The sequence below is a fragment of the Sinohyriopsis cumingii genome, chromosome 8 (genome assembly GCF_028554795.1).
Source record: "Sinohyriopsis cumingii isolate HCF-2022 chromosome 8, ASM2855479v2, whole genome shotgun sequence".
NCBI classification, from domain to species: Eukaryota; Metazoa; Mollusca; class Bivalvia; order Unionida; family Unionidae; genus Sinohyriopsis; species Sinohyriopsis cumingii.
The window spans coordinates 68,877,532-68,904,607 of record NC_142968.1 but is presented as its reverse complement, the minus strand read 5'-3'; the positions used below and the strand labels follow the sequence as shown (position 1 = coordinate 68,904,607).

The 27,076-nt window shown below is 33.4% G+C and overlaps 1 protein-coding gene across 2 annotated transcripts in view; it reads left to right on the top strand.

Annotated features, from left to right (window-relative positions):
* The window catches only part of LOC149793764 (uncharacterized), a 228,587-nt gene that overhangs the window by 41,363 nt on the left and 160,148 nt on the right, over positions 1 to 27,076 (top strand). For both annotated transcript variants that reach the window (XM_089967751.1, XM_089967750.1), the window contains exons 8-11: positions 3,411 to 3,511; positions 5,703 to 5,861; positions 14,059 to 14,125; positions 15,962 to 16,068. In XM_089967751.1, coding sequence (XP_089823877.1) covers positions 3,411 to 3,511; positions 5,703 to 5,861; positions 14,059 to 14,125; positions 15,962 to 16,068 — 434 coding nt within the window. The remainder of the gene's footprint in view (positions 1 to 3,410; positions 3,512 to 5,702; positions 5,862 to 14,058; positions 14,126 to 15,961; positions 16,069 to 27,076) is intronic.

Sequence of the window (27,076 nt, the reverse complement as noted above, 5' to 3'; positions counted from 1 at the left end):
ATTCTTCCACCAAATTATAATAAACGTTTTACACACTATTTGTCGTACGTTAAACAAATATTTTCACGGTCCGATAAAAATACACGTAAATGAATTTCAAATTTCAGGAACCATGCCACGATCATATTATTTTAAAAGTCACAACTAATCTCATGCCCAAAATGAAGTTAATTTCTTGTTTTGTTTTTTTTACTTTTCTCCAAATTTTTTTTCTCCATGTGTGAATGAATATACGAAATTTCGGGAGCCATGCTACGACCGCGTTATATCCGAATTCGCGTTATGGCGGGGCGCGTTATAGCGGGGTTCCACTGTACATGCATACAGGTACTTGACTAAAACAGATGCATTTATAATATATACCTGCAGACAGGTACAGACTAAAGCAGATGCATTTATAATATATACATGCATGCAGGTACTTGACTAAAACAGATGCATTTATAATATATACCTGCAGACAGGTACAGACTAAAGCAGATGCATTTATAGTATATACATGCATACAGGTATTTGACTAAAACAGATGCATTTACAAGATATACATGCATGCAGGTACTTGACTAAAACAGATGCATTTATAATATATACATGCATACAGGTACTTGACTAAAACAGATGCATTTATAATATATACATGCATGCAGGTACTTGACTAAAACAGATGCATTTATAATATATACATGCATGCAGGTACTTGACTAAAACAGATGCATTTATAATATATACATGCATGCAGGTACTTGACTAAAACAGATGCATTTATAATATATACATGCATACAGGTACTTGACTAAAACAGATGCATTTATAATATATACATGCATACAGGTACTTGACTAAAACAGATGCATTTATAATATATACATGCATACAGGTACTTGACTAAAACAGATGCATTTATAATATATACATGCATACAGGTACTTGACTAAAACAGATGCATTTATAATATATACATGCATACAGGTACTTGACTAAAACAGATGCATTTATAATATATACATGCATACAGGTACTTGACTAAAACAGATGCATTTATAATACATACCTGCAGACAGGTGCACACCTAAAACAGATGCATTTATTATTTATACATCTATAACAGAGGCAGCTTTGTCTTCCAGCCCTGCAGGTTTAATTTTGATTTTTCTTGTTTGTTGTTTTCTCCTTCTGCTTATCAAAATTAATGTATGCTGAATGTTTTTTTACAGCTTCTTTCCATAATTTTGGAATTTTGGATGTTAAAATGTTTTCAAGCCACCATTGCATTTAGTTTTTCATTCTATCAATTTAAAAGGTATGAAATTACCATAATCATGTATTAAATCATTAAAAATTTCAATGTCAGATTCTATCCAGGATTTATATTGATAGAACTTTCTAGAGGGGACTAAGTCTATCATTTCAATCCAGTACTGACAAACTTACATCTCTCCAAGAACTGCTTGTAATGACCTTGACCAAAATTGTTATAATTTCCTCCTTTTAAATTCTGGTTATCCTTTTCATTTTATGATTATAGTTGTATGGACTAAATTCTGCCATGCTACATCTTCATTTTCCAGCAATCTTTACTTCTTTAATTCTTGCTACTTTACCACCCACACAGATTTAAATATGATATGATTTAGTTCTGCTTCTTCCTTTGCTGATGGATTTGGAAGTGTTGCAAAAGATATATGAACATGGTCAGAACAAGAGTTTTAGCAACAGTTACCTTCCCAGCTACTGAAAGATGACTTTGACTCCAGTTTGTCAATAATGTTTTTTGCATTTGTTAATTTATTCATATAATTAATTTCCAAGATTTGTTGTAAATCTGGAAAAGTATTGATACCTTGGAGTGAAAACTTAGAAGAAGATCAATTTAGATTAATATCAAGATGTATTCTTTCTTTGGAAAAGTTATTGTTTTCAACTGAAATAGCCTTTGTGTTTGCTATGTTTTATTTATGTCCAGACTTTCAAGATATTCATAGTTGACTGAAAGGAACATTGAGATCCATCAAGAAGAATTAAAGCATCATTGGCATACTGATCAAATTTATACTCATTGCCATCAAGCATAAGTTCCCGTACATCCATATTTTAACTAAAATCTCAGCACCAGTGATAAACAAATAAGGCACAAGGGGATCTCCTTGACAACATCCTCTTTCAAGTCTAAAAATTGATGACATACTTTTTCATTATTTATAACACAACTTTTGGAGTTATTACAAAACAGTTTGTACCACTTGTAAAGAGAATCACCAGAGTTACAGGATTATAAAACCTTTTCCCTGAAGCTCCATTTAATTCAGTCAAAGGCTTTTTTAACATGTGTTAGCAATAATAAACCATATCAGTTTTTGTTTTCCAGCTGATCCATATTATTGTATAATATCCTGGTATTTTCTCAAATGAATCTTCCCATCATAAATGCTTTCTGAGTATCACTGCTTATTGATGGAAGAACATTTTTAATTCTCGCTGCAGTGGATCCCAATACAATCTTATAGTCAGTATTTAAATGAGATTTAGGTCTCTGATTTATTGTCTTTAGTCCTTTTCTTCCTTTGGTACACATGTAATGAGTCTTTGAGATTGAAAATCCAAAAGTTATCATGCAGTAAATTTATTGATCCACATAGATATCCCCCAATAGTCATCCAAAAGAATTTATAGAATTCCATCTGAGCCAGGACTTTTTCCATTTTTTGTCTGTTTTAGAGATACACAGTATTCACTAATTGTAAATAGGCCATTGTGTGATTCTCTTTTTTCTTAACTAAGTTTAATAGTTTGATTGTTCTGGATGTAGGATATTTTCCCCATCCCATTAGTCATATCAGCATCAGCATCTTTTATTGTCGAACTACCACCATTTGATCTTAATCTGCGCCATATTTTAGGGAACATACAACAACTATATTTGCACAGTAAATGACAGCCCAGGACTTGATTTTGTGGAGAGTAAGGAAGAAGCCTATTTGCTATGGAGTCATATGATTAAGAATCAATGACACTGTGGCCAAAAAGTGAAAAATGACTTCTCAGAAAATTAAAACTTTAAGTTCTTTAATTTTTATGTTCACAAAAATGTGTGGATGGCTTAGATTTTGTGTAGAAAAGAAGCCTGTTACTTTTTGGAGTCCAGAGGACAAGGTCACTCAGACTAAAAGAAGAATAATAGCTGCAGAATGAAAAATATCTCCACCAAAAAAAGCTTACATTCTTGGCCATGTGCCTTCACTAACGTTTGTGGATGCCCTATGCTTTGCGTAAAGCAAAATGGAAGTCAGTTGATTTTGGGCAAAGGTCAAAGCTACTGTGACTGAAAGAAGAATCAAGTTTAAGTATGATTGCAGTTGGGAGGAAGTACATGTTATGTATCATTTGAGATGCTTTTTCCTTTTTCCTTTCAGAAACTGATGCAAAAGATGAAAAATTGCAGCAGCTTTACAAACAGATTGATCTGAAGACAAGCGATGCAACACGGTACAAAACTGCAGCTGAGGCAGCTAAGGTGATTCTTGCCTGAGCTTAGATTTAATTTCTTCAACAATATTGGAAATATTATATGATGTGTACCAAGTTGAACAATTGTGCATAATTTCCATTATGTTTAAATAATGAAACCAATTATATTTATCTAGAAAATGAATGTTCCACAATATTTTGCTGTAGCTTAAATTTTTTAAAAACTTGATCGGTATATCTTTTTATAGAATTGTCATTATTTTGGAATATATTATTTACTTGAAACATACTTCCAGTGCCACTCATCTTTATTGGAAAATGAAGCGTTGAATTATTTAATCACAACCATGTGAAATTCCATTGACTAATGATATCTTGGTTGGTAAAATTCTTCATTCACAGCCATGTGACATTCCATTGACCAATGGTATCTTAGTTGGTAGAATTCTTCTTTCACAGCCATTTGACATTCCATTGCCAAATTCATAATCCAAGGGGCCCCGAGTGGCCGAGTGGTCTAAAGCGCTTACCGTTCCGGATCACTGCCATCTCATCTCATCTCTGCGTGGGTTCGAGTCCAAAGCTCAGCTAGCATGGGTATGTGGGAAAGCCTGCCAGTAGCTTCTCGTGGGTCGGTGGTTCTTCCCTGGGTTTTCCAGGGTTCTTCCTCCACCAGTTATACTGGCCGCCATGTATAGCCTATCTTGTGCTGAAGAATGGTGTTAAACCCTAGAACAACAACAACATCATAATCCAAGGATCACGGATTCAATATTTGCTTAGGCCAGCTTGGTTCAGCAGCCATGTTGTGTGCTTGGAAAAAGGCACATGGCTCTCATTTCTCTGGCATGATGTAGCCATTAATGTGTTGGAAGTGCCATTAACACCCAGACAAATAATCATTGTGATAAAGTTAAACGTTCTTGCTGCTTAGTTAGTTTACATGCATTTCAAGTATCACTTGTTTTGTTTGAATTTGTTTGCTTGACATTTTTCGTGAAGTTGTTTTGCAGTTTATTAGACAAAAGGAATTCTGAAATAAAATGTCTGTCATTGTCAACATTTGTCATAGATTTCAGAGTGGTTGTATGAATGGGTGAATTTGTAATGAAACTGAATCATCCACAAGAACTGACATGCTTTTCTTTCTTTAGAGGCAGGGGCTGCAAAAATCAACAATCAGTATTTGTACTGTTTACTGAGTTCAGCTCCAGTTTGTACAATATATATTTTCCAATTTTAAAAAAAATTGTCATTGTACTGTGGATTAATCACTTTTGTTTGTTTTATGACAGTTAGATACAAACTTTTAATCTAAAGGCCCAAGGAATGAGGATTGGTCTGTGAAGAACAAATATTTATATATCATACAATTTTTAGTAATTCAAATTTTATTCTTGTAGCGTCAAATCGCTCATAATTACATGTAAATTCTGGATTGTTCGTAATGTTTGGATAGCCAGCAAACCTGAAAAAAAACACCCACAGCAGTTTCAAAATATGAACGAGTCTTCACAGGGATGATTTACTGAGTGTCTTGTACAGGTCTACCTCATAATAACCCCCCCTTGTTATAATGTGGTTATGGATGATATAATTTGTTTCCGCTATGGTCAGAATTAACACATGAACATATTCAATTGTTTGATCATTCTCTCTATACTGTGATTTGGTATATGATATAGTTGGCAGACTTGTGGATCCCAAATATCACATTATCAAGAGGGACAGTTGGGAGCTTATGCCCCTTTCACATACTGTGGATTCACTTTTATTCGTGATTGACCAATTATCATGTAATTTATGGTGAAGGCCCCATAGAAAGTATGTCAGATGAGTTGAAGCACAGAGCAGCCCCATGTAAGGCCCCACAAAAAGTGTGCCAAATCAGCTGAAGCACAAAGCAGCCCCATCTAAGGCCCCACAAAAAGTATTAAAATAAATTTTAAAAAAATTGTTGCCCCCTCCTCAATCAAAGGCACACAGTGACTCTTGATTTTTATTATGTATACTTTTTTGTGGTGTTTTGGTAGAATTATGAAATTAGATACCCACAGGATTAAAGAAATTTACAACCTCAGTTCTTTGATTAGTGGAGAGGAAATATTAAACCTTTTGAGATTGTAAATTGTAAATTAAAATTTTGGCCACCAACCAATTATGAAAACCCTGTTATAGAAGTCATGTACATTTTGTGTAATATGCACAGCTAATAATAGTTTCTGTCCTTTTATCAGAAAGTGGCACAAGATTCAAATGAACAGATTCATTTACGAGATGAAAAGATCAACGAATTGCAGCAGAAACTAAATGCAGTTGAAGCTGAATTGTCACGTTCAAATGTTGAAAAAGAGCAGAATCAGAAGAAGCTGGAAGAATCTGACACCTCGTCGATGGTAAATATATACAATAATTTCAAAGATTGTTGCTTGTATTATGTCCAGGTTAAGTATTTGTGTTCCATCCGAATGACTTGAATGGTTAAATGTTGTTATGACTTCTTCATTTAACACTCCCTCCACCTACTCCTCGCCAGGATAGACAACTGATATCACTTCAACTTAAATAGGACTGACCATTGATACCATTTCATCTTATATAGGATAGACAATTGATACCATTTCACCTTATATGGGTTAGACCATTGATACCATTTCATCTTATATGGGATGGACCATTGATACCTTTTCATCTTATATGGGATAGACCATTGATACCATTTCATCTTATATGGGTTGAAACATTGATATCACATTATCTTATATGGGATAGACAATTGATATTACATCATCTTATATGAGACAGACCATTGATATAACTTCATATTATATAGAATTAACCATTGATATCACTTCATCTTATATGGGATGGACCATTTATATCACGTCTTATATGGGATAGACAATTGATATCACATCATCTAATATATAACAGACCATTAATATCACTTCATCTTTCATGGGATGGACCATTGGTATCACTTCATCTTATATGAGACAGACCATTTATATAATTTCATCATATATAGGATTGACCATTGATATTGCTTCATCTTATATGGGATAGACCATTGATATCACTTCATCTTATATGATGTCACATCATCTTATATGGGATAGACAGTTGATATCACATCTTATATGGGATGGACCATTGATATCACATCATCTTATATGAGATAGACAATTGAAGACAATTGATATCACATCATCTTATGTGAGACAGACCATTTATATCACTTCATCTTAAATGGGATAGATCATTGATATCATTTCATCTTATATGGGATAGACCATTGATACCATTTCATCATATATGGGATACCATTCAGACCATTTCATCGTATGTAGATTTGAGCATTGATATTGCTTCATCTTATATGGGATAGACAATTGATCTCACATCATCTTATATGGGATGGACCATTGATATCACTTCATCTTATATTTCATCTTATATGGGATAGACCATTGATATCATTTCATCGTAAAAGGGATAGACCATTAATATCACTTCATCTTCTATGGAATAGACCATTGATACCACTGGGATAGACCATTAATATCACATCATCTTATATAGGATAGACTATTGATATCGTCTTATATAGGACAGACTGTTGATATCATCTCATATAGATAGATTATTGATATAACTTCATCTTATATGAGATAGGTGATTGATATCACTGCAAATTATGTATCTAATCAAGATCACTTGCTTTGCTGAAGGTCATTTGCATCAGACACTTTAGTAGTTAACTACACTGTAGCAATCAAGATCAATCGATTTGCTTAAAGACAGTTACATCAGACACATATCTTCCAAATCAAGAGTATTAGATTATCAAGTTCAAGGCCACTGTTTATACAACTGTTAAAATGGGAATTAAGCCAGACTGAGACAGACCATATCCTGAGTTTGAGGTTATCAAGTCTAAGGCTATTGACTTTGCTCCTCATAGTTTATATACTTACAGAAAATGTATCATATTGGTATTGCTACAGGGCAGTCAGATTATTTTTGTTCGTTACTGGTTACATTTAGCAGATGGTGAGATATAGAGATATGGCACTTCCTCATTATAACACTGTCCATAGAATATACTGAGACTGCCGTATAATAGAGTACATTGTATGGTACTCCCTCATTGTAAGATTATCAGTAGGAATCATGAAGTATACTGCTATATTCTGAAGCTGATTTATGATGGAGTACATGATATAGTACTCCTTCATTATAATACTGTCACTGGCAGGCATTGACTATACTGCCTTATAATGAGACTGCCCTATCATGGAGTACATGATACGGTACTCCCTCATTGTAACACTTTCCCTGGGAACCATATAGTATACTGCCTTATAATAGAATATATGATACAGTACTCCCTCATTATAATACTACTTCCTCATTGTAACACTTTCCATAGTAACCATGTCATTTAATGCCTGATTATAAGACTGTCTTATCGTAAAGTACATGATACATATAACTATACTTCGACATAATGAAATTAAACTCATGGTCCATACTTGCCTTATAACAGGATCTACATCATAATGAAGGGCCTTATAGTGAGGGAGTGCAGTAGACTTACAGTGAATGTAGAATGTCCCTTCACTTAAAATCTTTGAGTAGATATTGAACGAAAATATCTTCATTCCCCTTTTGCGTTTGGTAACTAGAATTCATTTGTTTAATAGAATTGATTTTAAGAAATATAATTTTTTTGAAAAATATTACATTGTTCCTTAGTTATTGGTCTTTTGTAAGATTTGAAACAGCATTTCATTTCTTCTCATGGAAATTAAAGAAGTAAAATCTGTTTCTATTTCAATATGCATTTAGTTATATATCCCTATAACGACCAAGTTTGAACAACAAAGCATATAAAATAAGGCTGTTAATTACTTAAATAAAAGTACTGCATCAGTGGCCTAGTGGTTAGAACGTCTGCTGAGTCATACCAAAGACTTACAAAAATGGCACTAACAGCTGCCTCGCTAGGTGCTCAGCATTAAGAAGTTAGTGTTAGGACTGGTTGGCCTGGTGTCAGGATAATGTGACTGGGTGGGACATCTTGCTACATGTCTGCGGCATGATGCCTCAGTGATAGAAATCACTTTAAACTGCCACACTGCAGACATCATAGCGATATGACTGAAAAATTGTTAAAGTTACGTTAAAAATCCTAATCACACACTCAATATGCATTTAGTTATACATCCCTATAACAACCACGTTTGAACAACATATCAAAAAGAAAAATGTCATTTTGTTTTGAATACTAGTTTTTAAAAAGTGACAATTCAACATTTTGTAGATAATTAAGTAGGTCTTCATACATTTGGTTATAGCATTCGTAAAAGAAAAACTAAATCCAGCCAATTTTTTTTAAAGATGGTAGGGTTATGTTTCATGATTTTTTAAAATGTTGATCTTTATGTTAGATTGCTGAAGAAGATTCACAGGCAAGTGCAGAATTTTAAAGAAAAACAGATTTGCTGCTTTTTAACAATGGTTGGCATTAGTGGTGTCTTTAATGCTAATATTTTACTACTTGAAACATAACTGTTGAACATATGATGGTGTTGGAGTTTGTGGTAGAAGGGAGATAACTGTAGTCATGAGCTGTACTGCCATTAAGGTGCATGATTCTTTGGGTGTTTTCAGATTTGTACATCATTTTTCTTTTGGCTAAAATTGAATTTGATGTGATTTTAGTTGTGATAGACATTTTCTTAAAGTGTGTGTGTGTGTGTGTGTGTGTGTGTGTGTGTGTACATCCAGTCTGTTTTAAAATACTTTCTTCACAGATTTGTTTCTCCATATTTTCTTTACAAACCTAAATGTTTCTGGTAAATTAAAAATTCTGGTTTTATTAAAAAATTTTACATTTTAAAAATATTTTGTTGGTGATGGTGAGTTGAATTTGTTACTTTATTTAATCTCTGTGTAGGGTTTGTCTTATTGTCAAAATCCTTTGCCTTATGAATTATCTGTGTCCTGATTTTGTTTCCCTTTCAAATGGCTGTGCCCTGATTTCTGTCTTAATATTTCTGAAAGTTTTGAACAGTTGGAGAATGACCTAATTGCTTCAAATTATATTGCAGGGTAAATTCTGCAAGAGGATAAACTACTTGGGATTCATGGCTTAATAATTGTGTATGTTTATTATCTTTATTCATCACAGACCTGGATAAAACTTTGTAGATAAATTGTTATTGGGACAGGGAAAAGCCCATTAATTTCAGTTAATATGCCATGGTCCATTTCACAGCCAATGTGATATGGTCCATTTCATTGTCAATATGCCATGGTCAATTTCACAGTCAATATACCATGGTCAGTTTCATTGTCAATATGCCATGGTCAATTTCACAGTCAATATACCATGGTCAATTTCATTGTCAATATGCCATGGTCAATTTTGCAGTCAGTATGATATGGATGATTTCACAGTCAATATGCAATAGTTATTTTCACAGTCAATATGCCATAGTTAATTTCACAGCCAGTATGCAATGGTCAAGGTCACAGTCAAAGAAGAACATGATGGCTTACACAGTATTTAGGAAACCTATTGATTCTGCTCTATAAAGATCAAAGGTCACAGTCATGATAGGTATGATGAGGAAAAAATGGTTTCTGCTTGAAAACTTTGGTTTAAGACTGCACACCATATGTACTCACTTAATGTGCCAGCATATCTGGGCCTGTGCAGTTTGTTAGAAGTAATCAGTAGAACAAACAACACAGACCCCAGTCTGCATACACATTATAATACAGCAGGTCAGGATCGTTGGTTGTTTGCAGTTTGACATGACTTATAAGTGAGTATGTACAGTACCTTAACCAAAGGTCCAGTCATTGTGACCCATTATTCAGTGATTTCCCCAAGTCAACCATGCCCTACAGGACCATCAAACACTGTGGTGGGCATCAAATTGGCCATTTATTTGTACTCCTATTATCTAAAGCAATGGCTGGAGATGTCAACTGAAATGCTTTTTTTATTACAGTAAAACAGTACAGTATTATCTAAAGCAATGGTTGGAGATGTCAACTTGAATGCTTTTTATATTACAGTTAAACAGTACAGTATTATGTAAAGCAATGGTAAAAATCAGGGTGTTATTCACTCATCGCCCTTGGTGATGTCTTGTGTTGTGTTTTTTCAATCATTAACAAACTGATCATTTTCCCAGCAGCAACTAATAAGTTTGGTTTTAAATTCTTTTTATTGGCTTATTTACCCTGTGTTACATTTTTGGTAAACCTTCCATCATTTCTTGGCCATGACTTGTTAAATTCGTAGATTGTTCTTTTTACTACTACTACTACTACTACTACTACTAGTAATAATAATAATAATAAAAATAATAATATACTTTGTTCAGTAATCTCACCCCTAGTTGTTCTTTTAAATGCTTGATAAAAGAAAAATTAAGAGTGGATTTAAAATTTAATGATATTATGATAAGGAGGTATGAAACATGTAATAAGATATGTTTAGGAGATGTTATAATGTCATGAATTTCTTTGCCTTCATTGGTATTTAAAATATAACAGCTACATGCCATCATCTACGGTGGAAAATTAATTAATTACTAATTTTGGTATCTTGTGCTTAAGGCTTTAGAGAATGGATTAATGTATTATAATTTTCCTTCTTCACAGTCCATTGAATCGTGTTTTAGGCTGGTCTTTTATATTTTATGATCTTGAGGTTGGGTTATTTTTCATGATTTAGTTAAATCTTGATCTTTATGTTAGATTGATGAGGAAGATTCACAGGCAAGTACAGAATTTTAAAGAAAAACAGATGTGTTGCTTTTTATCCACAATTGTTGGCATTAATGGAATTTTCTTGCTAATATTTTACTACTTGAAACAACTGTTTGAGCTTGTGATGGTGTTGGAGTTTGTGACCAAAGGGAGATAACTGTAGTTTGTTTTGAGCTATACTACCATTAAGGTGCATGATTCTTTGGGTGTTTTCATATTTGTACATAAAACTTTTTTTGGCTTAAATTGGATTTTATGTGATTTTAATTGTGATAGTCATTTTCTAATATATATATATATATATATATATATATATATATATATATATATATATATATATATATATATATATATATAGAGAGAGAGAGAGAGAGAGAGAGAGAGAGAGAGAGACACACACACACACACATACACAGCCTGTTTCAAAATTCTTTCTTCATGGATTTGTTTCTTTACTTTTTCTTTACAAACCAAAATTTTTATGGTAAAGAAAAAAATCTGGTTTTATTAAATGCTATTTATATTTTTAAAATATTTTGGTGCTGGTTGTGTGTGGAATTTGTTACCTTATTTAATCTTGGTGTAGGGTTAGTCTTATTATAAACATTCCTGTGCCTTTTGAGTTATCTGTGGCCTGATTTCATTGCCCTTTCAGTTGGTACTGGGACAGGGAAAAAGCCTGTCAATTTCACAGTCAATATGCCATGATCAATTTCACAGTCATTATGGTCAATTTCACATTCAGAATGCAGAATGCCTTGGTCAAGGTCACATACAATATGCCTTGGTCAAGGTCACAGTCAATATGCCTTGGTCAAGGTCACAGTCAATATGCCTTGCTCAGCTTCACAGCCAGTATGATATGGTAAATTGTACAGTCAATATGCCATGGTCAAATTTATAGTCAGTATGCCATGGTCAATTTCACAGTCAATATGCCTTGCTCAGCTTCACAGCCAATATGATATGGTAAATTGTACAGACAATATGCCGTGGTCAAATTTATAGTCAATATGCCTTGGTCAATTTCACAGTCAATATGCCATGGTAAGTTTAACAGTCAATATGATATGGTCAATTTTACAGTCAGTATGTAGGGTCAAGGTCACATTGAAAGAGGAAAAATAGTTTTGATACACAAATTTCAGTTCTTAACTCTGTACCTTGACCAAATATTTTTTATTGTTTGATGACATAAATTTACATTTCATAAGGAAGCTCTCTGTTCATTTTTGAGGATCAGAAGGTCAATGTCACTGTAATGGAAAGATAAAAAAATAATTTTTGCATCGCAATTTTATTTCTAGTACATATACCTTAACCAGACTTTGTGGATGACTTGCACTTATGGTATGGAAGACATCTGTCGAGTTGGGTTTCACCTAGTCAAAGACCAAAGTCATTCTGGTGCAAAGAAAAATGGATTTCGCCTAAATTTCTTGACTAAACATGATGGCTTGCACATAGAATATTTAAAAAACATATTGATTCTACTGTATAGAGGTCAGAGGTCACATCCATGATAGGTTTGATGAGAAAATAGTGGTTCCTGCTTGAAAACTTTGGTCCAAGACTGTATACCATATTTACTCGGTTATAAGTTGTATGCTTTATTTATTACAGTAAAACAGTACAGTATGATTTTTCCATGGGTAATAATAATGGGCTTATTCACTCTTCACGTTCGGTGATGTCTTGTGTTTCTTCAGTCATTAACAGTCTGATCATTTTCACAGCAACGACTAATAAGTTTGGTTTTAAATTTTGTTTACGTGAAATTTATTAAAGTTCCTGGATTATGCTTTTAGCCATTTAAAAAGTGGCTAATTTTGGAATTCTTTTTGTTGGCTTATTTACTCTGTGTTACATTTTGTTAAAACTTTGATGATTTCTTGACCATATTTTGTTAAATTGGTAGATTGTTATTTTTAATAAAAATTATATTATACTTTATTCATTAATCTTGGCCACAGTTTTGATTTTAAATGCTTGACAAAATATAAGAGCTACATGCCATCATCTACTGTGGAAAATTAATTAATTACTAATTATGGTATCTTGTGCTTAAGTCATAGAGAATAGATTAATGTTATTATAACTTTCCTGCTTCACAGTCCAGAGGAGTGTGTTTTAGGCTGGTATTTTATTATCTTGAGGTGGGGTCACTTTATATATACACCTGTATATATATGTGTGTATATATATATATATATATATATATATATATATATATATATATATATATATATATATATATATATATATATATTATAGTCATAACTGCATAACCATAATTGAGGAATAATGGTCAACATTTCGGCAGTGTCAAAATTAATTGCTTTAATTTGTGGGAGCAGCATGAAACAATGTTAAAATTTTGCAGTTATGTTTATAAAAGTCTTCAAAATCACTTGCTGGATTCAAGTGAAACTCTTTGATATTACTACTAAGCTTTATATACTCGCTTATAAGTCAGGTCAAATTGCAAACAACAAAATGCACTTGCAAATCAATTTTTTTATTTTATTGCAGTTAATCTCATAGTTCTGCCTATCTCACTTGGTCAAGAATTTTGAAAATTTTGACTGCTCTGCTGACTTAGTGGATAGACTGTCTGCCTCAGATATGGGTGATTGAGAGTTTGAACCCCAGCCGAGTCACTCAAAAGACTTATAAAAATGGCACTAACAGCTGCCTTGCTAGGTGTTCAGCATTAAGAGGCTTGAATAAACAGTAACACAAAAAGAGTGAAAACAACAAGCTTTCTAAAATTTAACAAATAATTTAATTTGGTTATTTCAGCTAAAGGTGGATATTGTGCAGAAGGAATTGGATGATAAGAAAACATCGTTGGATGATACATCACAACGTAAGTTTTGGAGTTTGGATTCGGGTTTGGGGAGAAGGGAATGGATTGGAAGAGGTAAGGTCAAGAGGTGAGCAGGGTGGGCAGAAGGGAATGGATTAGAAGAGGTAAGGTTAAGGGGTGAGTAGGGAAGGGGAGAAGTGGATGGATTGGATAAGGTAAGGTATGGGGTGAGTAGAGAGGTGGGTTACTGTACATGCTCACCTGTAAGTCAAGTCCAACTGAAAACAACATAGATTCTGATCTGTTGACACATTTGCTCTGGCAAATCAGGGAACATTGCTGTGAGTTCTACTGAGTGCTTCTAACAAACTGCATGAACTCAGATCTGTTTACAGTTGGACCCAGCATATAAGAAAGTATATATAATAATTATTATGTAAAGTTAGTCAAAGATTAAATTCATGTAGCTTGTCTGGACTTCAGACAAGTTGTATGACTTTTTTCCAGTCCTTTTGTCACCTATAATGGTTACAGGTTTTTTGCTTTAGCAGTAAGATATTCTGAAACTAAATCTCAAAGGACAAAATTGAACAAGGGAGGCAAACCAGAATTGTATATTGATCATTATCAGGGGAAGTAAATCTTAAGAGTAAATATGGAGTAAAACTGAGTTTTCTCAAATTCTTTAAATCCAGAACTAATTGCTCAGGTGGAAAAGCGTTCACATTTGTCCTATAAGGTTCAGATCTCTGATTAAATCAACTATTTTGTCCTTGTTTATTCAAATACAAGTTCAGTATGATACAAAACTGGCTCATATTTAGTAATATAGGCAGTTTCTTGTTATAAATCGGTAATTGGAGTCCATAACAGCTAACCATGTTATACACCAAAATTTGGTATAAAAATCATGATCCAAGCTGGACCTTTTTAAACACTATTTTCATTCGTTTCACATTGAACACAATCATAATTTCAAGATTCTTTTAACTTTTTGAATCAGACAGAGGAAACAGATTCATATCAGAATATATGAAAATTGATAAAATAGTGCTTCTTTAAATGTTGCCTCTAATTTTAGCCGCAAACAATAATATCATCCTAAAATGAAAATATGCACAAATCCATGTTTAGCGGACCCTGTGAAGCTTTTATGTACATGCACAGGGTCAGTGAAATCTGTCAAACATAAAAATGAGTATTGAATAAAAAGTAAAGAATGGGGTTTGGGTTAGAAGATCAATTTATTTGAAGTAAATTAATTATTATTTTTCATTTTAGTGCTTATCTTGCATGAACTTATTAATGGTGCATGCCACTTGTAGTTTATAACTCTTCTGCAATCTCAACGTTATGATATATCAAAGTGATTAGTATTGCAGAAAAGACAAAAGATGTTGTAATGCAGTCTTTTACTCATGTTAAAAAATACGGCAGAAGAAACATAATTTTTGAGACCTTAAATGTTTTAGGCAAAAAATGACTAGCTTTAAAACTGGAGTGTGTGTCATTATTTTAGACATTTTGGTGTGGCAGTTTATAGTGATGTCTAGCACTGGGGCATCATTACATATTTGTTTTTCATAGTATGACTGCTTTTACTTTTTCCATCTGACACGATTTTGCCCACATAACTATTATAAATTGCAAATTCACAAATTTTTAAAGATTTGCTCCCCTAGTTGTTTTGTTTTTAATTTTGGGTTAAAATTAGGCTGTTCCATGGTCTGAGATTACAGTTGTTGTTAATTGGTTTCCTATGGTAATTGGAGCTCCTTCAAGAATGAAAGTACTCTGCCTAGCTTGTACAAAAATCTGTGAAAGGACAATCTGTCAGACCTAAAATTACAATGAATTAATGCAAAAATTGAAATGAAAGCTATAAAATGTTTACAGGTCTTGAGAGCCAATATCGTGAGCAGATCGCTGAGATTGAGAAACAACACCGAGAGGAGACTGAAGAACTTAATAAAGAACATGAAGAAGAACTTGTGCAGAAAAAGGTAGGATCAAACTTTTCAAAGTACTTCCTCCATAGTATTGTTTCATGCAGAGTTTGGCAGGGAAAATAGAATTGGTTTGGATGCACTTTCCTCTGAATTAATGGGATTTTTATATGGTAGAACAGGTCTAAGCTGATATGCACAGGTCATTTGCATTGCAGACTCCACTCTCTACACACAGTTCAGACTTAATTTATTTCCACCAGGTAGTTTTTATTTCTTGTCAGAATTACCTCCAATGGAAATGTTTGCCATTCTTAAAGACAAAACATTGAATTTTGGACTTGGGTGGAGATGGGGTTTTTGAAAATTATTTACAGACCTCTGGTAGCTTCAGAAAAATAATCTTGCTCTGAATTTTACAAGGGAGGCAATCAGTTTTGTAAGAGTAAAATTATCTTGAGGTAAATTAACAAAACAATATCCCATCTCGAGAGAAAATAATCTCCAAGCCAACTCCCCCAAAATTTAAGAATAATAATTTTTCACATATTTTCAAGTGAATTAAAATAATAATAGTATTTTTCCCCCATGCAATCTTTGTTTACACTTTTAAAATCATTATACTGTGCACATACATCTAGAATATAGGTTATACATTGTTAATCATTTGGATTGAAGTGTGTCCAGACACAAAACATAGTGGCTGACCTATTATGTCTTGATGGGATTCAAACCTGCAGCCTTATGCAGTATTTCAGATAGATATTTGTCCACATGCAGTGGCAGATTTTTTACATTATGTTTTAGTGGTTACAGATTGTGCAATACAGAAAATCTCATTTATTTGCTATGATCATTCCTGTGTGCAGTGCAAGCTGATGCACACATTGCTTAATACTTACTGGTACATCTTGGATCACTAAGTTATATAAACTTGCCCTATATCCACTGAATCCTTACATGCTGAACAATGGCAGTATGCTATTGTTGGGTTAACCAAATGGCATCACCCATGAATTAATACATTGCATAGTGTCTGCATCTAATTAAAAATCCAGAAGCAGTTTTAGAAATGTTTGCTGTAATGAATACATTTCCTGAACACTTATTTACACATATGTTTAATTAATGTTCAGCATAATGCAAATTTGTGTGCTGGGTGCATTTGTTGTCTTTTATGAAGTACAGGATCATGGTCTCAGTCAGTCAAGGTATTTTTAATTAAAGGTCTCAAGTGGTTGAGTGGTCTAATGGGATTGTCTTTATTAATCACTGCCATCTCACTTCTTCATGTGGGGTAAAGTCTCAGGTGCAACCAATGTGGGTATGTGAGAAAGCTTGCCATTGGTTAGTTCTTTCCAGGGTATTGCCAAGTTCCTCCTCCACCATTTATACTGGCGTTCATTTATAGCATGTTGTATGCTGAGATGTTAGACTTTATCCTTGCAGTAACATATATCAGTCAGTTGTTGATTCTGAGATAATCAATATTCCAGTGCTCTGTGTAATTTTTGGGTCAATTTATCGATCGGATTATCTAGTTATTGGAAAAATGTACTTAATGTAATCATTGACAGTAGCTAACATATGAATCTACATTCATTTATTATTATTTAAATATTTTGTATCCAGTGCATTGTTTTATTAATTAATATTTCCATAAGAGTCTTACATGTGTCTATCAGTCAACCAGGTATTTTATTGAACCATAAAATTAAGCATTCATACTCAACCAAAATATTGTAGTTAAGTTGAATAATGACACAATTGTTTAATTCACAATAACAATCAATTATCAGTAGAAGTTATGCACCTTTATTGTGTGGTCATTCACTAACGTGTCTTGAAATTTATCATATTGTCCCGATAATCAAACATGCCTCAGAGCCTAACCTGATCAGTCTGAATCATGGCTTATGGTTGTGGAATTTTCAGTGATGGTCTGATAATCAAACAGGCCTCAGGTCATACTAGAACAGTCTGAAACATGGCTAATTGGCTGTGGTAAATTTAGCCACTCGGCTGTTGGTCTGTGGCCAGTGGATTTTTTAATGAGGGCCCATAATGCTGACAGCAGCAGGCATGCATGGTGAGTTAAATTTTTCAAAGTTCTTTTTAAATTGGACTTGGAGGGCCAGTTGATTTGCATATCAGCTGACCCTACTGGCCAATGCAAAAATTGGTTAAGTTGACCCCTGATATAACTGTTCTGCCTAGCTGATGCTTCATAGCTGTTTTAGCCAGTGTCACAATCCTATATCATGGGTATTTAGATCAGTTCAGGCTATTCTGCTTAAAGTCTCAGCAGACTGAAACAGTTAGTTGAACATTTTAAATAACAAGGGATACTCAGACAAGAAAACCGGTCAAAATAGATAGCTGATAAGTAGTGTGCCTTGTGTCATTCCCTACGCCCCCCCCAATTTTTGGCTGCAAACTCTTAGTTAAAAACATAACTCCAATCAGATGGGTTTTTTTAGGTTAGTAGTACCTGATTCAAAACAAGTTTTTGTTTATAATTTTACCATAACCATGTTTCTTTAAAATGATTTTTGTGCACCAAAGGATGTGTGTACTGATTTAATAGCTGTTTATTAAAGCTTGCTTTCTTCTCAAAGTGCATCGTCTGATTTCTTCAAACACTTTGACCAGTTGGTGCAGTTGGCTCATACTGAAAGCCTCTACCAAAAAGTCAAAAGTATTCCACATGCTAATGACATAGGATTATGAGGTTGATTTTCGTTATTTTAAAATTAAAATTGTATGTTGTTGTTGTTGTTGTTGTTATAAGTTTAACACCATTTTTCAGCACAAGATAGGCTATACATGGCGGCCAGTATTAATGGTGGAGGAAGAACCCGGGAAAACTCCGGAAAGAAACACTGACCCATGAGAAGCTACTGGCAAGCTTTCTCACATACCCACATTGGCCGAGCCCAAGACTCGAACCCACGCAGTCAGAGGTGAGATGGCAGTGATCCGTAACAGAGGGTGCTTTAGACCACTCGGCCATTCAGGGCCCCCAAATTGTATGTTAAAACATTACCCAAGGGGAATTGGAAATCTCTTTGATACTCCAAAAATGTAAAGATAATAAAAATTACCTTCTGTGTCGTAGTTGAAGGGGATGGTGATTGCAAATGACAAGTGCCATAGTGAGAAGATGTTTTATTTTCAATTTTAATTGTTTTTTCAATAGAAAATTGTAATTATGTGCTTTCAAAATGAATAGCATTTTTGCAGTAGGTCTTTAGAAACATCTGCGAAGATATAATGATGGCTGTGAGAGTATTTTGGATAATTATGATCATTTTAAAGCATGTGTTTTAAAAATCTGTATTCATTATTGCCATTTAGTTTTCAAGAAGATAAAGCCTTGTGGTTTGTTTTTGCTTTTATGCTCATGTTTTTATTATGTCTAGATAAAGATGAAATTTCATAATGATAATGTTAATTACAGATAATATTGTTACATTGTTACTATATGACAGTTTTCTTCATTAGTCAGTTGTTATTCTGAGTGTGATATTCATATTAACTTTGTTGTTATTAGTTTATTGATACTTCATATTGAGTTTTGTTTATAAAGAACAAAAAGGCATCATTGATATGTAATACTCATGCCATGAATATAAAGGAATCATTGATATGTAATACTCATGCCATGAATATAAAGGCATCATTGATATGTAATACCCATGCCATGAATATAAAGGAATCATTGATATGTAATACTCATGCCATGAATATAAAGGAATCATTGATATGTAATACCCATGCCATGAATATAAAGGCATCATTGATATGTAATACCCATGCCATGAATATAAAGGCATCATCGATATGTAATACCTATGCCATGAATATAAAGGAATCATTGATATGTAATACCCATGCCATGAATATAAAGGAATCATTGATATGCAATACCCATGCAATGAATATAAAGGAATCATTGATATGCAATACCCATGCAATGAATATAAAGGAATCATTGATATGTAATATCCATGCCATGAATATAAAGGCATCATTGATATGTAATACCCATGCCATGAATATAAAGGAATCATTGATATGTAATACTCATGCTATGAATATAAAGGCATCATTGATATGCAATACCCATGCCATGAATATAAAGGAATCATTGATATGTAATACTCATGCCATGAATATAAAGGAATCATTGATATGCAATACCCATGCAATGAATATAAAGGAATCATTGATATGCAATACCCATGCAATGAATATAAAGGAATCATTGATATGTAATATCCATGCCATGAATATAAAGGAATCATTGATATGTAATACCCATACCATGAATATAAAGGAATCATTGATATGCAATACCCATGCCATGAATATAAAGGAATCATTGATATGTAATACCCATGCCATGAATATAAAGGCATCATTGATATGTAATACCCATGCCATGAATATAAAGGAATCATTGATATGTAATACCCATGCCATGAATATAAAGGCATCATTGATAATTCATATGCAATACCCATGCCGTGAATATAAAGGCATCATTGATAATTCATATGCAATACCCATGCCACAAATTCAAAAGCATCATTGATATGTAATACCTATGCTATGAATATAAAGGAATCATTGATATGTAATACCCATGCCATGAATATAAAAGAATCATTGATATGTAATACCCATGCCATGAATATAAAGGAATCATTGATATGTAATACCCATGCCATGAATATAAAGGCATCATTGATAATTCATATGCAATACCCATGCCATGAATATAAAGGCATCATTGATAATTCATATGCAATACCCATGCCATGAATATAAAGGCAGCATTGATATGTAATACCCATGCTATGAATGTAAAGACATCAGTGATATGTAATACCCATGCCATGAATATAAAGGAATCATTGATATGTAATACCATTTCGTAAATATAAAGGCATCATTGATATGTAATACCATTTCGTAAATATAAAGGCATCATTGATATGTAATACTCACACCATGAATAAAAAGAATGGCATCTGACATCAAAAGCACTTTTATTATTGTAATCTGTCCATCTCTCAGTTAGGTTGTGGTTTATACTCGTTGTAGCTAGTATTGCTCAGCCGCTCTTTTATATAATTAAAAGATTTTTGGACATTGAGTTGGTTTTTACATGAATATATGCTTTTTTAAAAGTTTTATCTTTCCAACTGCATTTTTTACAAACTTATAGCCCTGTTTGGATCTTCACAATATAGTGTCTTGTATCCAGCACAACTTAGGAACCATTGGACATGTCCCTATTCAGTTTTCTGGGAACAGTCATTTGGACATAAATTTGCCTTTATAGGTTTTGTCTTGTCTGCTTCATTTTTGATAGAGTTATGAGCCTTTTCAGTCAGTTAATCACTTTGAAATTTTAAGATTATTAATCAAGTCTATGAACTGATGTTTTTTAAATAATTGTATTGATATATCTTTTTGTAAAGTCTGGATTTTACTAGCTTTCTCTTTTCATATAAGGTTCTGGCTTTTTTATGTAGTTGCTAGAAAAAGAATATTCTTCCAAATAATAATAATAATAATAATAATAATAATAATAATAATAATGAGGACTTTCTATAGCACCTAATCTTTAGAAGCTCTGAGTGCTTTACAACATTAGACAACACCTATAAGATAAAAAACATATAATGATATGATTACAAAAACAAACACCATGAAATTAGAAAACATTAAAAAAACATGCTGAGAATATTTAAGGTAGGAAACATTATTAGGTCTTTAAGTTTGTTCTTGCAGTCAAAATAAGTTTTGAGAGCTCTCTTGAATGTGATCACTGTGTCTTTGTGTCTAAGTTCAGTGGGCAATTCATTCCACGTTGCTGGGCCCTGGTATGCAAAAGAACGCTGTCCATATGACTTTGTTTTCATGGTGGGAATAATGAATATATGATTGTCAGAAGAGGAGTGTAAGTATCTTACTGGTGTGTACACATGGGTGAGGTCGGATAGGTATGTTGGACTAGAGTCCGACAGTGAAATGTAGCACAGAGAACAAATTTTGTGTTTGATTCTGGATCGAATGGGTAGCCAGTGTAGGGTACAGAGCAGCGGGGAGGTGTGCTCTGATCGTGGTACTCTAAGTATGATCTGAGCAGCTGTGTTTTGAACCTTTTGTATATTTGGGGGTCATCATCGTACAACGGATAATGATCTATGACACTTGAGAGCGACTGAGTGTACAGAATGAAGAGACAGGTCAAAGAACAGACCCCTGTGGAACACCACAACATAGATCAACTGGGCTGGAGTGTATTCCATTTGCAGATACAATTTGTGTCCTGTTGACCAAGTAGGACTTGAACCACAGTAAGGCTGTATCATAAATGCCAAATACATGCTGGAGACAGTGAAGTAATATATCATGGTCTATTGTGTCAAATGCTGCAGACAAATCAAGGAGGGTGAGGACTGTAATCTTTCTGCTATCCAACGCAGAGAGAATGTCATTAACTACTTTTAGAAGAGTAGTTTTAGTACTAAGTAATAAGATATCTGGGATTTTGCTTTCAGAAAAAACAGCTTTAAAATAATTTTCATTTTCACTTTTATTTAAATTGCATTTGTATTTAAGACACAGAAGTTGAAATTATTTTACAATTTGACAAAGTGATTTTGCTTTGATTATTTTAGTGTTCGAGAAAACAGTACAAATACTGTGTACAAGGTTTCTCTTGGTTGATTTGGAGTATAATAAATGGCATGTATAATGTGGAAATGAGTTACTTTCTTGCTATGCCCCATTTAGTTGGCTGGAATAGTAGTATCTTTTCTAAGCTTTGTATTGGCAATGCTGTATCATCGGCTTTGGGTGACCAGTCAAATTTGTGCCTACTAGTTTCAGCTTTAAAACTGTGACCAGTCATATGTTCCAATGATGAATTAGTTAACCAAAAATGTACCTGCTTGTGGCATCCTCTTGGTCTCCATCTTACACTAAATATGGCAGGCCACTCATCCACCCACCCCAACCACCGTGTCTGGTATCTTGCTTCTATTGAACCAAATGCAAACCTTAGTTACATTGTGCTCAGACCAGTGATATCACATGACAACAAACAAGGTTGCTAAAGTTACAGCCGACCAATGATTAAAGTGAAATGCATTTTTTGTCAAAGCACTGTCAAAATGCAGTAGAGATTGGTTAGATAGTGACATTATTCTAACAACAGCCATTCAAAATTTAGTTTCAGAACACCCATTGGAATTATAGTGATTGGTTAGATTGTGAGATCATTTTGACAGTAGCTATTCTAAATTTAGTGTCCGAATACGCATTGGAATTATAATGACTGGTCAGGTTGTGACATCATTCTCACAATAGCTATTCTAAATTTAGTGTCCGAATACCCATTGGAATTATAATGACTGGTCAGGTTGTGACATCATTCTCACAATAGCTATTCTAAATTTAGTGTCCAAATACCCATTGGAATTATAATGACTGGTCAGGTTGTGACATCATTCTCACAGTATCTATTCTAAATTTAGTGTCCGAATACCCATTGGAATTATAATGACTGGTCAGGTTGTGACATCATTCTCACAATAGCTATTCTAAATTTAGTGTCCGAATACCCATTGGAATTATAATGACTGGTCAGGTTGTTACATCATTCTCACAACAGCTATTCTAACTTTAGTGTCCGAATACCCATTGGAATTATAATGACTGGTCAGGTTTTGACATCATTCTCATAATAGCTATTCTAATTTTAGTCTGGATATATGGTATCTCCTTTAACTGTGATGATCATTTGCAGTCTTCCTGCCTAGTATAGGTAAAACAAAATGTACAGGAATTCACATACCTTGTCCCAAAGATGGCAGTTGCTAGTTTTCTCTAGAATTACAACTACCAGAAGTTTCATGGTGTTTTGTCAGTATTTAAGTGTCATTGAAATTGGTTTCTGTTTGACCAGAATTAGTATTGTGTCGTTTTGTCAGTATTTATGTGTCACTGACATCGGCATCTGATTGACCAGAATTAGTATTATGACATTTTGTCAGTATTTAAGTGTCAGTGACATCGGTATTTGTCTGACCAGAATTAGTATCATGACATTTTGTCAGTATTTAAGTGGCATTGACATCTGTATCTGTTTGACCAAAATTAGTATCATGTTGTTTTGTCAGTATTTGTGTCATTGACATCGGTATCTGTTGGACCAAAATTAGTATCCTGATGTTTTGTCACTATGTGTCATTGACATTGGTATCTGTCAGACTAGAATTAGTATCATGACAATTTGTCAGTATTTAAGTTTGGTTGACTTCAGTATCTGTTTCAGCATTGATAAAAAAGCTTCTAATAGGCAACCCAGAAATGATGTTTATTTTATCAAGTGGTCACAAGGTTTGATGTCATAGTAACCTTGTAATACCATATATGTCCAAAAGATGGCAGTTGCTAGTTTTCTCTAGTATTACAACCACCAGAAATATCATGGTGTCTTGTCAGTATTTAAGTGTAATTGACATCAGTATGTTTGACCAGAATTAGTATCAGGACATTTTGTCAGTAGTTAAGTGTCAATCTGTTTGACCAGAATTAGAATCATATTGTTTCCTCAGTATTTATGTGTCATTGACATCAGTATGTGATTAACCAGAATTAGTATTATGACATTTTGTCAGTATTTAAGTGTCAATGACATTGGTATCTATTTGACCAGAATTAGAATCATGTTGTTTTGTCAGTATTTATGTGTCATTGACATTGGTATCTGTCTGACAAGAAATACCGGTAGTATCATGACATTTTGTCATTATTTAAGTGGTGTTGACATCGGAATCTATTTAACCAGAATTAGTATCATGTTGTTTTGTCAGTATTTATGTGTCACTGAGATCTGTATCTATCAGACCAGAATTAGTATCATGACATTTTTTGTCAGTATTTAAGTTTGGTTGACATCAGTATCTGTTTCAGCATTGATAAATAAGCTTCTAATAGGCAACCCAGAAATGATGTTTATTTTATCAAGTAGTTCCGAGGTTTGATGTCATAGTAACCTTGTATACCAAATATGCACACTGAAAAGTGGAATCCACTTGCAAACAACAAAGACACTGATCTGCCAGACTGTGCCAGCAGACAAGCGTCTGTTTGTTTGTTCTGCTGATTACTCCTAACAGACTGCATAGACCATGATCTGCCAGCATATTATGCCATAGCAGATCTGGGTGTTTGCATTGGATTTGACTTACAAGTGAGTATAGATAAAAATCTCATTATCATATAAAGAGATAACTTTAGTTGGGGAAAACTCTTGATGACCATTGAAAATGTCAGTCAGATTATATCGGTCATGGAGACAGAAGTATTTTTAAGTTTATGAATAGAACATGTTGTTATCAGAGTAAAATAGTGGATTTTAATCTTGCATCAAGTTTTGACAAGTAGACATGCAATGTCACACTTACAATGTAACAAGATGAAAAAACATATATACAAGTTTTTAGAGTTTTCTATCAGAACAATTTCCTGCGATGGTGACATTTTTTAGTAGTACCTTTCAACATTATTTCTACTGTGGAAAATAACATTGAGTGACAAGGGGAAGATAACATTTCTTCTTGTTAATGTTTTGTATTATGGTGTTACCAATGGTCAATGGCCAAAACAACTACCTTTGTTAGTCATTTATGACTTTTCTTGAACATCGTGTCTACTAAAGAAAAAAAATAAAAACTAAGAAATAAGAAAAAATTGATTGTGTTGCATTCTTCAGATATTGTGAAATATAATTATTCCATATTTGAAAATTGGTATATGACTAAAAGTTTATAAAATTTGTAATTGATAATTGTTACACCAGGTAGGATGCCCTTATATGGTAGGCAAAAACATTTGGTTTACTCAGATCTTATCCTTCATCTTGCCTTGCAAGAGTCTAATTTCATCATTATAGAATTTCTCAAAAATGAATGGGGGGAAAATCTTGGGACTACACTTCAACATGTTTTTGGTTATAAATATTTATAAATGTTGTAAAATTGAGAAAGTTCATGTCAAGTATTGTAGAAAATGACCAATTTGAACACGTTGGCCATTTCAAGACTGAAGGGTAAATATAATGTCAGAATGTTTATTGTGCATTATATCAACATTTACACTCTTATTTTGGAGAAAATTGAACTAACTTTATAACCCTACCAGTTTGAAAGTATTAAAACGCTTGATATGTCAATTAATGTCAATTGATATTAATATAATTTACTTTTTTTATATAGCTTACTGTTGTTGATCCAGCTGTCATTTAAATGATTACATTCTGGTCTTGTTTATCTAACATCGGTTTATTGGAATCTATCATCCATTTATCGGACAATCTCTCTCAGAAGATGAGAGATTCAGATTTATCAGACAGTCATCTTAATTGGATTTTGTGACAGAGTTTTGCTTCAGATAAACAAAGTTTGACTTTGTCATATGTATATAAAGTAAACAAAAATAGGGTACCAAATGTAGACCATTTAATATTGGATCTAATTATCTGCAAGTGGTCACAAATTGTTTTAATTTCTTAGAGTCCTGCAGTATAACGTACTATTCTCCATTCATTACTATCATCATCTTTTGTTTTAATCCAAAATTTTAAGTTTCTGGTCCTCATTCAGTGCTTATTTATCAAGACAAGTACATAGATGATTTAATTATGTAAGCTCTTTATTTTCCTAACAGTCGGGTTAATCCACCCATCACATTTATCTTTAATTATCTAATTACCCTGTATGCACACCATTTACATCCCCTGTTGATCGAGAACCTTCATATATTATCCTCCCTAAATTGTCATTGTGTTTTTCTACTTTATCGCTCATTGGTAATAGCCACTTTGACACATAAATCTTTAAAATTGATCCTTTTTTTGTGACGCTGTACAGCCTTACAGTCCTGGTGTGCCTTAAAATCCACAATCAACCAATCAACCAATCAACCAATCCACAATCAACCAATCAACCAATCCACAATCAACCAATCAACCAATCAACCAATC